This window comes from Dermacentor silvarum, chromosome 1 (assembly GCF_013339745.2).
Source record: "Dermacentor silvarum isolate Dsil-2018 chromosome 1, BIME_Dsil_1.4, whole genome shotgun sequence".
In the NCBI taxonomy this organism is placed as follows: Eukaryota; Metazoa; Arthropoda; class Arachnida; order Ixodida; family Ixodidae; genus Dermacentor; species Dermacentor silvarum.
Genome location: NC_051154.1, coordinates 95,829,569 through 95,843,643, shown reverse-complemented (window position 1 = coordinate 95,843,643; position 14,075 = coordinate 95,829,569). Strand labels below are relative to the sequence as shown.

The window sequence follows — 14,075 nt, the reverse complement described above, 5'->3', positions numbered from 1 at the left end:
TCAGCTACGAAGTCCCAACCTCTGAGCTCAGTTCGAAGTGTGTCAATTAACGAGACGCGTTCCTCACATCGCCTGATTTACTACAAAGCATGCCAGCAAGCCTGCTTGCTCCACGCAAAACGGACCAACATGAACGGCATCTCACGTTGCTTCATCATTCTAATTGTTCGTCACGCTACAAAATAAGATTCCCCTGAAACGTGATGCTTGCAGAGATATAGTTACTTTGCGATCTTTGTGCTGACGTGCGAGACGCTCGACGCTTCTTTGTCTGAGCCGAAAATGAAATTGCACAGCGTTAATGAAAACCAGCCTATTGTTGCCGCTCGAATTCACGGTCTCTGCATCGCACGGGCACTTTAAGCCGTGTTCCTTTAAGCCGTGTTCCTAACGTGTTCCTGTAAGCCATGAGCTTGCTAATATGCAACGATGATGCAGCAAAGCTAGCTTTTCACAGTACTACTGTATTCTTAGTAGCAAACTCATGGACGCTGCACAGACACTCGCTGCTCTGTCGAGGATATATATGGTCAATCCTAAAGGAAAAGAACAAAACAATGTGACCGTTATATTTTGTGACCTTCACGTTTCGTGGCACGCCACTTCACATATTTAGGCCCACGTCATGATGGTGACTCTTAAGTTGCAACGGTTCTGCCCCTGTCTTGACGGGCTGAAGAAGACACGACAGACAGAGAAAAAACTGAGCGACTTGCGTTACTCGGCTCATTTTTTACGGGAAATTTTTGTAGTATGCCCTTAGATTTTTTAGCAACTTTGGACTGGAAAAACTAACTTTCCTATTGCTGAAAATACTCTTATATTTTTATTGCATTTATCTTGCAATTACTTCTCAAAGTAATTAATCATATCCATCATCTGCACATCAATCATTGTTCTTGAAAAGAAGCGAATCTGTAATCAACGTTAAAGACGGCAAACTATAACCGTCATAAACAGAAATGTGCTTTCAAAGAAAATGTGTACAGAGGCGCAGAGGGCAAGCCGAACTCGTCACATAGCAATAAAAAGTGTGCTAGTATTGAGGCTGACACGTTATTGCCATTTTATTCTCTGCTCAGAGGAAGTAGTTTCAAAGGAAATGTTTAGAAGAGAGGAAACGCCGAACGTGGCAAACAGGTTGACACTTGATTGCCATATTCAAATACGACTGAGGCTGTATCGACGACGCGCTCTCGCTGATGTCTTGTTGTGGGAACAGGGGTCGGATGCACAAAGCACTTCTTTCATAAGTGCTCTTCAACATTGGCCAGTCGCCGTCGCTAATAATATTTCCAGCATCAAGATTGCCTCCTACAAACAATTGTAGAGTAAAAGGTGTTTGTGAATATGGGCCCAGATACGAAGCACAGGTCGACCTGGGCGTGTATTCACAAGAAAGTTATTACGCTGTTCGTAAGAGCACATGTCAACCAGTCGGGAGGTTAAACACATTTTTAGTGAAGGAGGCCAGCCAATACCAAACAACACTTACGCACGAAAAGTTTTGTGAATTCGGCCTTCGGCTCGCCGCCGTTACAGTGCTGTCATCGAGAAGCGCATGTCGACGCCTGGCGACATTGTCCCCACAAAGCGTATCAGCTGTTTTTCGTAGATTACGCGAATCTTTCGCTACAACGTGTGGTGCTGTTCATGTTGGGCCTTCCTGTGCTGGCAGTTTCACCTATGTTCTCAGCAATGCATGAAGAGCGCACATCGCCATTCCGTATCATTTGTACAATGTCTCTTCTCACAGAACGCGCATGGCTGAGCCGAGTTCGCTTTCATTTTTCTATAAGTTTCGCTCGCACAGTCGCTGGATCTGTACGCTCTTTCAGTTCTCGCAGAAGTTTCATTATGTGTACGCACAGGGTGTCCTACGTAACGTGATCTAGGCGTTAAGAATGTCAGGCTTTTCCTTTTATATATGAGCAGGGCAGATCGCAATAGGCGCGGTACCTGTTGCATTAGGCGCAGGACATGGGTCATTGGGGATCCCCCTTGGTGCACGTATGTTGTGCGATACACTTTCGCCAACTGTTTTGAAAGGCAAGCTCAGAAACGCTGCAAGCTACTGTGATAATTTATCTGAAAAGCCCTTAAGTGACAGAAGAAATAGCGCGGCGTTTCAGGAAGGCTCCATTGTTAGTTTTTGTTTCTGCTTTCTAGTAAAACCGAACTAAACGTCAACGGAAACAGATATTTCAGCCTTTAGTGTGCGCCGAAAAGCTGCTGTAGCTGAGTGGAGATAGGAGTATTCCAGATAATATGCGCTTCGTGTGTATAATATGCTATTCAGACTATCCTCGTTCTGCGGTTCACTGCGTTCTAAAGTGTCTTATTTGTAGATCAATTTCACTTGTAGCACAAGCCAATGAAAATAAGAAATATTTCGGGTCATAGAAGATTGCAACGCTGTCGGTTTATTTCGACTTATTCTGCAAAGATGTAAAGTAAGTTAAAATTTCATTTCAACCGCCTTTAATTGTTAAAAAATTACATGTTAAACAAATGCTAAATGAGGATTTTGACAAGTATTTTTGTAATGCATGTAGATAATTTTACCCCCGGCATGTGCGTTACAAACCAATTCAAAATCTCCATAAGCACCACCAACTCCCATAACCAATAAACTGTACATAGCTCGCGAGATGATATGTCCCTTTAATATGATCCTGTTAAAACTTTTATGATAAATGGTCTTATTGGAGAAGGAGTTAACGCACGTAGAGCTTTCATTTAATGGGGAATGCTAGTAACCTGGGCTGCCTTCCTTGCTTTTTTAAGCATCGATCTTTGTTTACGTGGGACACCCTGCGCACGTAAAACAGGCGAAAGTCGATCCCGATTTTTTGTTTGTTCACTGTAAATTGGCGATTTCGAAGCACTCTGTGTCGCGGCGGTAGTGAAGCGCTACTTGCAAACGCGCACGCAGGCCGACTCGTTCTCTTCAGGAAGCAATTCGTGTGAGCAAGTTCTCTCGAAGACATACAGGCCGAGTGAGCTTCGCATTGTACGCCGCGGTGTTTGTGTAATGTGTCCACTGAGCAGCCTGCCGCACTCTCTCTTGCTTTTCCTGGCCCTGTGTGACTGGCCCCCGCTGTTCCGCCCGCAGCCACCAGTGGCCGACTGTGAGCCCAGGCAGCGGGAGAGCACTCCGGGGAGGGGTGCCCCCTTCCCTCCCCCGAGCCCCCCTCCCGTGGGGCTCACAGGCGGCCGAGGCGGGCCCCGTCGTCGAGGAGCGACTAACACATTTTCCTCTCTCTCTCGCATGTGCCCCCCTTCACACGCACTCCCACACATGTGCCGGGTGCGCTGGTTCGAACGGTGTGTGTCTCGCCCTCAGAGACCCCCGCTGGGAAGGTTAAATTAAAAGGTACAGGGACTCCCCCCACCTAGAAGCAGTGTCCTGCCCGCAACGTAGTCCAGGTCCAAGCGCCGCCCGCGCAGCGCGCGCGTTGCCTGCGATAGAGCGCGCTAGTCGGGGACCTCGTAGTCCGAGCATCGTGACTCGCCCGCTGTACCCGGGGCCAGCCCCCCGCACCGCTGACGACGCTGCCTTTCTTGCAGGCTTCGCGAGGGCTTCCTACCTCAAAACGAAGATTAAGAACAAGGGAGCCTGTAAAGCTTTCTGGAAGGCCGAGAAGCAATTCAGGTGCGTCTCTTAAGCCTTCGAGCACTGCACGCATGATCGGTAGGTGGAGGGAAGAGCATGCCGACTCTCCACTGCGTCCCCGTCGAGTGATGCGTGTCATGCAAAGCTCTCGTCAGTGGTGACACGCAGTGTTCCTCTGCCCACACAGTGATCACTAGCAGCGCGCTCTCAATGTCTACAGGGGAGGTCGCGATATCCAAAGTGCATCTAGGAATTTTTGTTTCCCTCTTACGGGAAATCTTAACTTTCTCAGTGTTAGCTTCAGGTGTGTTGTGTAGCTTGAACGTGCTACAAAATAGATAAATAAAGTATTCCTCTGAAAGTGCAATGTTCAAATGTTTTCTTCGTTCATATTTCTTTCAGGTTCTTCATTCGTCAAGTCGTCAAGACGCAAACTTTCTATTGGGTTGTGATTGTACTTGTGTTCTTAAACACGGTGTGCGTTGCAGTGGAGCACCATGATCAAGATCAATATCTCACATACTTTTTATGTGAGTAGACGTGCATCCCTCATGCTTTCCGTTTCTCTGTTGCAAAAATTAATCTCGCTTTCACGGCACCCTCTTTTTGTCCTTGCAGATTATGCAGAATTTGCATTTTTGGGGCTATTCATCTTCGAGATGTTAATCAAGGTGTATGCTCTTGGACCACGCATTTATTTTGAATCGTCTTTCAACAGATTCGACTGTGTAGTAAGTACCGGTATTAACTTTTTCTTTATATATCTGTGGCCGCATGTTAGAAGTATCCTTTCCTCTCGAGTTTATTCGTTTTATGTCGATCGTCCCGTCGAGAGGTCGATCCATCTGACTACCCGTACTTACATGGTTTCGTTTGATGCCCAGGTTATAGCAGGTAGCATCTTTGAAGTGGTCTGGTCCAGCCTCAAGGAAGGCTCGTTCGGACTGTCTGTTCTTCGGGCCCTTCGGCTGCTGCGTATATTCAAGTTTACCAAGTGAGTAGCGACAGTCCGATCATATTGGTATTCACGTAGCGTCAGCTGACGCCCATGCGTAGGACTGTATCTCTGGAAGCGCGCCAAAAGAGTCTCGGAGCCTTTTCCTTTTCAAAGCAGAAGGCTCCTCTGAAAAAAAAATACATTATATCTCAGATCTAGTAGAGGGATAATAATAATAATAATAATAATAATAATAATAATAATAATAATAATAATAATAATAATAATAATAATAATAATAACAATGCGCTTGACTACAGATTTGTTTTCCTTTAGATCGACGTACAATATATAGCATAAATGGAATATTCTGTATGCATAACTCTAATAATGATTTCGCTGGTAAAGCAATGCTTGGGGAATCCTGGCTAGAGATGAGGAGGCAAAGTGCTATATTCATTTACAGGCATCATCATCGTCGTCATCATCTTCTTCATCATGATCATCATCACCATCATCCCATTTATGTTCACTGCAGGGCGAAGGCCTCAACCACCGATCTCAAATTACCCCTGTGTTGCGCCAGCTGACCCCATCTTATGCGTGCAAATTTCTTGACGTCCTCGCCCCACCTAGTTCTTTGCCATCCTAGACAGCGCTTGCCTCCTCTTCGCACCCATCGTGCAACTCTGACAAACCACCGGTTATCGGCCCAATACGCGTATTGGCTATACCCCCGTTTGCTCCCTAATCCATACCGCTGTCCTGTATCCTAACGTTGAGCCAAATATTTCGTTCGGTTTACAGCGACGGTGTATAATAGTGTATAAAAATGGGCCGCTCCTCAAAATGCTGGCCGAGATTTTGCTGTATTTACCAGCCACTCCGTAGTCGGTTAGTCAATGTCAAGAACATTATATTAATTATGTACAGCCCGAGAATTGTTCTCGGTATTCTTACACGATCTGAATAAAGACTGTGGCCAGGCCGCATCCGAAGTACCCAGACACACAGCGTGACAACTTCATACAAAATCCTCTCTCGCTGCTCGGAGATCGCATTCGCCTGACCTGTGCGTTCTTTCTCTGCGCAGGTACTGGTCTTCGCTACGGAACCTGGTGATATCTTTGCTGAACAGCATGCGCTCCATCATCAGCTTGTTGTTCCTGCTCTTCCTGTTCATCCTCATTTTCGCGCTCCTTGGCATGCAACTCTTCGGCGGCGTGTGAGTGCGGGGCTCGCCGCGGTGTCTTCTCACGCATTGCGCGCCACTGCGCATGTGTTCCCGCGAGCACCCGGAAATAGAGAGAAGAGCCTATAATGACGAAGAGTGGCGCTTGTGTACACTATTTCCGCAAACCAAGAAAATGCCGTCGTCTTAGATCCTTAACAGAAAACATTTGTCGCTGCAGTTACCAACGCGGGGTGCCACAGACATTCCGAGAAGAGTACATTGGTTGCGCAGGGAGTGTTCAGCGTTTTACAGGCATCCTAATTTGCTGACGTCGGGCGCAACTGCGAGAAAATATCAGCATTTACAGCCCACTGTCTTCATGATGGCAGCGTCCACCGACCAGTGCTAAGGTGGATTATATAGTCGTTGTGGAGAAACTCTCACGATACGAGAGGCGACGTTATGTCGAAGAAAAGCAAACCGTGCGAGTTGGAACATATACATTGCAGTAGCGCACAGGAAGCAACGCACAAAGACGAAAAAAGAAGCACAAGACGAGCGATCGTCTTGTGTTTCTTTCGTTTTCTTTGTGTGTGTCGTTTATTGTCAGCTGCTACAACAGAAACTAGAGGCACCGTCGTGTGGGGAGACGCGCGACAAATTTAGACACTTTTGGACGATGCGGTTCGTATTCAAGCTGCAGGTGGGCTTTGTCGCACTCGAAACTCCGCTGCCGAAGCCATATATCAACACTCGAGGTCGTGGTAGTATCACAACATAGATTCACAGCGCCGCATCTATGAGGTGTTGTGATCGTCCGTTTAGCCCGCGAAACGAGTGGACAGCCATATTCTATTCCTATTCGGAACGGGGCTGTCTCCAGCTTTCCAAAAAAAAAACGATTCAATTTTGTTCGGCATAGTAACGCATCTTTGGTGCGCGCACGTCACTTTTACATGGTGAGTGTCCGCGGTTTTGTGGCGTCGCGTGACAGAAAGACGAACTAGGCGTGGCCCGAAAAAACATGTTCACCAATCGCGGAAGGCTAATGGTGACGAAGGCGTAGAATCAGAAATAAATGTTTTTTTTTTTTCTTTTGTTCGACTTAGTCATGCATAGTAAATCTGTACACGTCATCTTGAGATGGGGAGTTTTCGCGGTTTTCGTGACGTATCATGAAAGGCAGGCGAAGTGGGCGTGGCCCCATAAATGTTTGACCAATCGCGGAGGGCTAACGAAGGAAATGGAATCGAAACAGATTGGAATAGCTTTACGTTACAGATCTCGTGGTAATAGCGCTGAGGAAGACGAAACACAAACACGAAATGTGCAGGACGGGTACTTTTCGTGTTTGTGCCTCAGCGCTGTAACCGCGTTTCATTATTGTCAGCAACCAACTCACCCAGATTTCAGCAATAGCAACACCACTGACAGCCCTTATTGCTATCTTTATTTTTGTAATAGTACAGACTTTCCTTTCTTTGAAAGAAAGCACTTTTTGTTTTTTATTGTTGCGTTTGTGTTTCATTGTTGCATTGTGCTGCCCGAAACCAGCGTTATATGAAAAAGATAATAGAATATGCTTTGCACTAACCGTGTTTTTCTTATCTCTCTTCTTTTTTCGCAGATTTAACTTTCCCGAGGGCACGCCGGCGGCAAATTTCAACACTTTTCCAATTGCCTTGCTCACAGTGTTTCAGGTAATGTTCACTCGTCACCGAGTTAATTGTAACGCAGCACATTCGGTGCAGCTATGATGCAGTGGCATCCGGCGACCGTACATAAAGTTCCCGTCGCCACAATACATTTTGTGCAATTCTTTGTAGTCGTTTCGCTCGTCTCTAAGCAGCTATGCTTCTTCTTCCTTTTTACAGGACGCAGTCATTTTTTTCTTCAGATTAGGAAAAATTAAACATTAATTTTAGGCTTTTTTAGTTTTTTAGAGAAATAGCTCGCTCCTATTGCTTGTTTTCAGTAGTTTGTCGGCACCCTCAGCTGGTAAGGTTTATCTTTGGTAAATTGCGCCAGTGTCTTTGACTGTTGACCTACATCATGACCCTTTTTTTCTCTGTCTTTCTTTCTCTTGGCTTCAGATATTAACGGGGGAGGACTGGAACGAGGTCATGTACAATGGCATTCAGTCCCAAGATGGAATTCATGGTGGGATGATCTACAGCCTTTACTTCATTATTCTCGTCCTTTTTGGCAACTGTATCCTTTTCGACCTTGTTATGAAACTATTGCTTCGCAGGCGAGCTTGCTCTGATACGCACAAATGGCATTGCCTTATCGAACACTCAAAATTACCTGTTTTAGTACGAAGACTGCCGCAAAATTAAGGCTACACAGTAGGTAGGTAAGTTTAACTGCGTGAACAAGATGAAGTTGGATGCCACAAGCTTCTGGCTACATTAGTTCACATTAAAAAGAAAAAAACTTTATCGTACATACAGCTGTAATAATACATTCGAAAGCTAGAAAAACTTAATTAATGAACATGTACGCGTAATATGCACTAAAACTTTGAACACATGTGCGAGACTCACGGCAAAAGCACACAGCCATTCATTTAACCCTTTCAGGGTCAATGGCGTACGTACATGTACGTTATCGCTTGTATATTTAAAAAGCGCGCCTCTCTCGATCATTTCTTTCGCTTGTCATGTGCTGCCGCTCGACGGAAACACGTGGAATTTTTTTTCTCCGTTTTTATTATTATTATTATTATTATTATTATTATTATTATTATTATTATTATTATTATTATTATTATTATTATTATTATTATTATTATTATTATTATTATTATATGGCAATGGTGCGTCAGCTATTGCTTCTGGGCGCGTGCGCGCGCGGCACCGGCAGCAAGTTACCGTGTTCTCCTGCGGCGGATCCCGCTTGTTGCATGCGCTAAACTGATGGCCATCTGGTTTCAAATCTCTCAAAGGGTGACCGCTTGTTACTCGATCGTTTATCGCCCACCGCGGCGTGATTAAACCGGTTCCCAGGCAGGCGCGTATGTACACAAACGATGCTGCCGTTCTTGCGTTTCATTTTTTGGAGACCACAAAAGCTCTATCGCACCTTGTTGGCGATAAGGCGAAGGCTTCTCACTTGTTTGGGTTTCAGGACGTGCACACAACCATTTTTCAGTGCGCTTATCTTCTTATTCATGAATAAACATTGTGTACTTTGCAACACAAACTATTTTTCCTAACTTTACTGTCAGTCTAAAAAATTACGACCATATTTTTTTTCGAAATATGTTCTTTGGAAGAATTTAAATCAGCAATAAAAAAATCGACCCTGGGGGTCGCATTTGGCAAAAAAATTCGACCCTCAAAGGGTTAAATGCCGCGTACATTTCTAATATGGCTCAGTATGATCGAAACACAATGTCTAAAGTATGCGGTAACAGTGACCACGCCCGCCGCGGTGGCTCAGTGGCGTCCTGTTGCTGATTACGGAGTCACGGGTTCGGTTCCCGACCACAGTGACCGTATTCCGACGAGGGCGGAAGGCAAGAACGCTCATGTGCCGAGCGTTGGGCGAACGTTAAAGAACACCAGAAATCCTTGACAGCACACTCTTTAATAGCCGCTGTTTTGCCGTTATACCTCATTACTCAATGAATAAATCTAATAAAGCAACAGTGACATGCTACTGAAGTAGTCTGGGGCCGTATACCCACAAATATTGCATTCCTAAAAGCTGTTCCTCAGCTGCCCTTTGCTGTCATCACTGTCGCAATTCGTCCTCGCTTAAGTGTCATTACAAACCATTCTTGCATGGGAATGGTTTCCGGACACTTTTTTTTTCAGATACATAATCTAATAGCGAGTGTGGTCTGTCATCTCTCTCAGTCCACCTAATTGAGAGGCATATCAGGTGCCACACGAAGTGCGCTTCAACTCAAAAGTGTTCAGCGCAAGAAGATGCAGAGTGTTTAATACACTGTACATACCATCGGTTTTTACAACTCAACACATCTTTTGTTTACTAGGCCCGCGAAACAAAGAGTTGAAACTGTGCCTAACAGATGCACTGCAGCGGTTATGGAAAACCTTGGCTCTGCAGCTGTGTTGCGCGATTCAGTCCTTGACGTGATGTACAGATACCCTGTTGAACGTATTCTTGGCCATCGCTGTGGACAACCTGGCAAATGCCCAGGAATTGACAGCAGCCGAGGAGGAAGACGCAGAGGAGGAGAAGGAGGTGCGTGTCCCGTGAGCGGCTGGATTCCTTGGCAGTCATGTTATATAAGAGGGCACAGTAGTTCAGATCTGCTAGCGCGCGTCATTGCATCCACTCACTCTGATTGTGCATACATTTTTTTAAATTATTATCGTGGTAACCACAGTGGTACAGCCTGCATTCACGGAGAGGGTAATTGCTGTTCCCCTTTCACTCATAACCAGCCAGTGTGTAAGGTGACCTTTCATACCGGCCACCTTACACACTGGCTGGTTATGAGTGAAAATTAGTATAGTGCCTTATGGGGGTAGATTAAGAAACGAATAGGTGCGTAGGCTGCTGGGGAGAACGTAGCGGTACCATGTTTTCTGTCCTCCTTGCATACAGCCTGGCGCTGCCTAGTCAGCCCAAGCGTAAGTTTCCTATAGATAGTTCACACCGACAAGACCGATATTTCAGGCTATGAAGTGATGGCTTCATTAGAACTTCGATAAGAGATTGTTGTGCATCGAGCACCTCTGTGGCGCAGAAATGCCGTTCTTTCTTCAGATGTTAATAAAATTGGGATCGTGTTAATATGTATAAATAAAACCTGCTTCGCTCCAACTCGATCAGCTATCCCTCTTGCAACAGTCTTCTATTCATTATCAACCGTGCGATGAGCAGTGCTTCGAGTGTCGGGTACCTCGATTATACCATCAACCTTCCGTTTCATAACCTCAAAAATAACAGCTTTTGGCGCTGTTCGCTCAATGGGTTTATTTTCACTGCACCATCTTTGCAGAGAGCTAAGGAGGAGCTGGAGAAGGAAATTGCTGATCTGCAAATGGCAACAACGGGTAGTTTAGATCCACCGCAAGTAAACATCTGCCCGCCGTCGCCTCAGAGCGGCGCGCCAGGCAAAGGGAAAACGTTCCCTTTGTAAGTGTCTCAGGAATCTTCTCTTACCACGTCACAACATTAGACACAATAACTTTGCCGCTTTTTTTTTTTGTGTGTGCTCCTTGCAGTCAAGAAAATCAGTTAGAAGCTGGATCTAAATTCAAGGGAACCAATGACAATAACAACATTGATGTTGATGAAGGTAAGTCATTGTTTGCTCTGCAATATTCAGCAAAACATATAGCGCGGACAAACATTACAAAAGGGAGACCACATTAAACAGGTGCTGCATGTCTTCAACATGGCTTGACACCTGCAGAGTCCATACCCCATATTCTTCGTTTTGTGTTTTATCTTATTGTTTTTTATGCATCTGGGTGCACCTGGATTCCTTGCCGGAGGAATAAGTACCTTAATTTAAACTATCTTGAGAAATCCTTCTGTTGGATGTAATACTATCACTGCATATATCCTCATATCTCGCTAGATGCTCATATATCACTCATATCCCACTCTGGGATATGAGCCCTATACTGTACTTCTGCAGCATAGTCGCACTTGAAATGCTGCGTCTCTACCTCAATAAATTTGCACATTTTTCAGATTATGCACCTCCTAGGGAGGATGACGATGAAGACGATATAACTGGTCCAAAGCCAATGATGCCGTACTCTTGCATGTTCGTCTGTTCTCCGACAAATCCGTGAGTCATACATTCTTCTGGCGCGATCTATCGACTCAGTTGCTTCCATTAATTTTATTCATTGATTTTGCACTTGCTCTGTCATTTAATGTTGAGAAACTTACTCATGCAATATCTCGAAGTGCAAGTGAATTCAGCTTTTATTTAGCGAAAATATTTCACCATTGTTGGCAGCAGTCTTTAAGAGTGTTGAAGAAAACTTAACTCTAGTTACGTTTTTCCATGTCGAAACATGGAAGCCTCGTTACCTATATGTAAATTTATTACCGTGTACAAAATTGTTCGATCCATAAATGGCGAGGTGAAATTGTTGTCATTGATGGCTTTAAATTGTTAATAATATTTTATAAACACTCATAAATGTCAAGGAATATGAAACGCTTCAAACATTCGGTTTTCAATTCTATCACTTATGACTTGTATAAGACACGGTTCCCAACTTTGAAAGTTGTTACATGGGTGCTCCAGAAGCTCGGCCAACGGTCTAAAAGCGTAGAAACCTCGTGTGGATTCCATTTATCAATAATATCGCGTCCGATAATATTTAAAGGTCTGAGGCGGTTATCTTATTAGTGAGAGCTCTATACTGAGAGCTTGTAGAGCTTTCGTACAACTGCATCCCAGGTCTGGTGCATGCGAACGGGGCAAGCGTCAATCTACACTGGGAGACAGTTCATCTCTCTGAAGAATCTCTCTGAGGACATCGTGAACCCTAGGGCGGGCTGTCACATTGAAAGCTGTTGGCACAAAATGAAACACCGTCTCGCGAGAAATTGTCAGATGGCCCCGGAGGTGCTACTGGAGTCACGCCTGCCGTGGGTCTGGTGGATTTCGATTAGCGGTCCTAAACGTGGCCATGATCCGTACCTGCGAATTCTCGAAGTCATTTCCCGTATGAATACTTCACAGGCGTCACCAGTGCCATTCGTTTATTTCTTTTTGCAACGGCCCAGCCACCAAATTGCTGCATCGACAGAGTTCATGCCGTGCTCTCCGACCGCTGAGTTCATTTCTGTTCGCATCCGCTAAAGGTGCGCGGTCATGGTCCCAAAACGAGGGTTTGAATTACCACCGCCACGTCAGAAACAGCTCTGAAGGCCTGCTAGTACACTTATTAGGTGTCTCAGTGTTCATACTGTGACCGAGACGACGCATGCAACTCGTATTAGGAGGCGTGACAGTGCCCCCTTGTCACTCTTAGTATGCTTTACTGCACGACAAATATGCTTCATTGTAATACATTGTGTATGTTTCATCCCATAACGTAACTTTATTGCGGTGAAGTGAGTGAGTGAAACAACTTTATTGAAACCAGCGGATTGATGCCTGGGTCTAGGCCGCGCCAGGAGCGGTAGAGAGGCCCTGTCTCTCAGCCGCCTCTCGTGCTCGCTGGATGGCCCATAGTTGATCTTGCAGATCTGAGCTGATCAGCGCGGCTTTCCACCGCGCCCCAAGCTGTTCTGAGTAGACTGCATTTTTATCTTGTACATGTGCGCATTCCCATAGAATGTGTTCTAGGGTGGCGTGTTCTGTCCCACATAATTTATACAAGTCATCTGGGTACAGTTCGGGGTAGATACAATGTAGGTGCACCGGGTTGGGGAAGGTTCTGGTTTGAAGTTGCCTCCAGTCAACCGCCTGAGATCTGTCAAATTTGGAGCTAAGAGATGGAAATCTGCAGCTCGACTTTTGGTAGAAGCGAGTAATGTCGCAGAATCTGAACATTCTGTTCATTTCCTTCCAGGCCTCTCCTCCCGTTCCTTAGGGGGAAGTTTCTTCGCGAGCGCGCTAAATGAGACCTCGCGCGATGCGGCGGGCTTCCTCGTTGAGGTTGGGAGCGGGGGACTCACAGCAGGTGTGGGCTGGGAACCAAATGATGTATCTCTCTTCGAATTCCTCTGATGATATGAGCTGGGCTTTCGCGTGGAGTATTTAGCGGCCTCGGGCGATATTCTTCCTCGCGCGTAGTTTCTGATGGCCGACTGCGAGTCGCTGATGACGTATCTACATTTGGGGGAAATTAAGCCCTGAGCGATAGCTACTTCTTCTGCAATTTCAGTATTATTAGAGCGTATCAAGCACGCGCTTATGCACTCGTGGTCGGAGTTTATTACTACCGCGACGTAGGAATCGTGACTCGGGTACTCCGCTGCGTCCACGAACAGCGCCTCCTTGTCTCTACCGTATACTGCCTTGAGTAGAGCTTTATCTCTGCTTTCTCTTCTGCCCTGATCAAGTTCGGGGTGCATGTTTTTTGGGCAGATTGGTGACCTAGATCTTTTCCCTGATTGCCTTAGGAACCGACACTTTACATCTTTGTTGATTGTAATAGCTTATCCCTAACTTGCCGAGGATACTCCTGCCCGTGCGCGAACCCGCAAGTCGCTCCAACTGAGCAATCTGTTGAGCCTCTATCAGCTCCGCTAACGTGTTGTGTATACCCAGTTGAAGTAGTCGCTCGGTGCTGGTACTAACTGGAAGGCCTACAGCCCTACTTGTGCGCCTTTCGTATGAGTGCGTTGATTTTGGCTTTTCCGGCTGAATACCAATTGAGGTATGCCGCCACGTA

At 45.7% G+C, this 14,075-nt stretch overlaps 1 protein-coding gene across 1 annotated transcript in view; it reads left to right on the top strand.

The window, feature by feature from the left end:
• The window catches only part of LOC119432968 (voltage-dependent calcium channel type A subunit alpha-1), a 472,601-nt gene that overhangs the window by 398,526 nt on the left and 60,000 nt on the right, over positions 1-14,075 (top strand). The window contains exons 14-24 of the mRNA XM_049671300.1: positions 3,571-3,655; positions 4,019-4,146; positions 4,235-4,347; positions 4,501-4,610; positions 5,647-5,778; positions 7,355-7,427; positions 7,821-7,938; positions 9,842-9,942; positions 10,706-10,842; positions 10,932-11,005; positions 11,407-11,506. Of these exons, the coding sequence (XP_049527257.1) occupies positions 3,571-3,655; positions 4,019-4,146; positions 4,235-4,347; positions 4,501-4,610; positions 5,647-5,778; positions 7,355-7,427; positions 7,821-7,938; positions 9,842-9,942; positions 10,706-10,842; positions 10,932-11,005; positions 11,407-11,506 (1,171 nt within the window). The remainder of the gene's footprint in view (positions 1-3,570; positions 3,656-4,018; positions 4,147-4,234; positions 4,348-4,500; positions 4,611-5,646; positions 5,779-7,354; positions 7,428-7,820; positions 7,939-9,841; positions 9,943-10,705; positions 10,843-10,931; positions 11,006-11,406; positions 11,507-14,075) is intronic.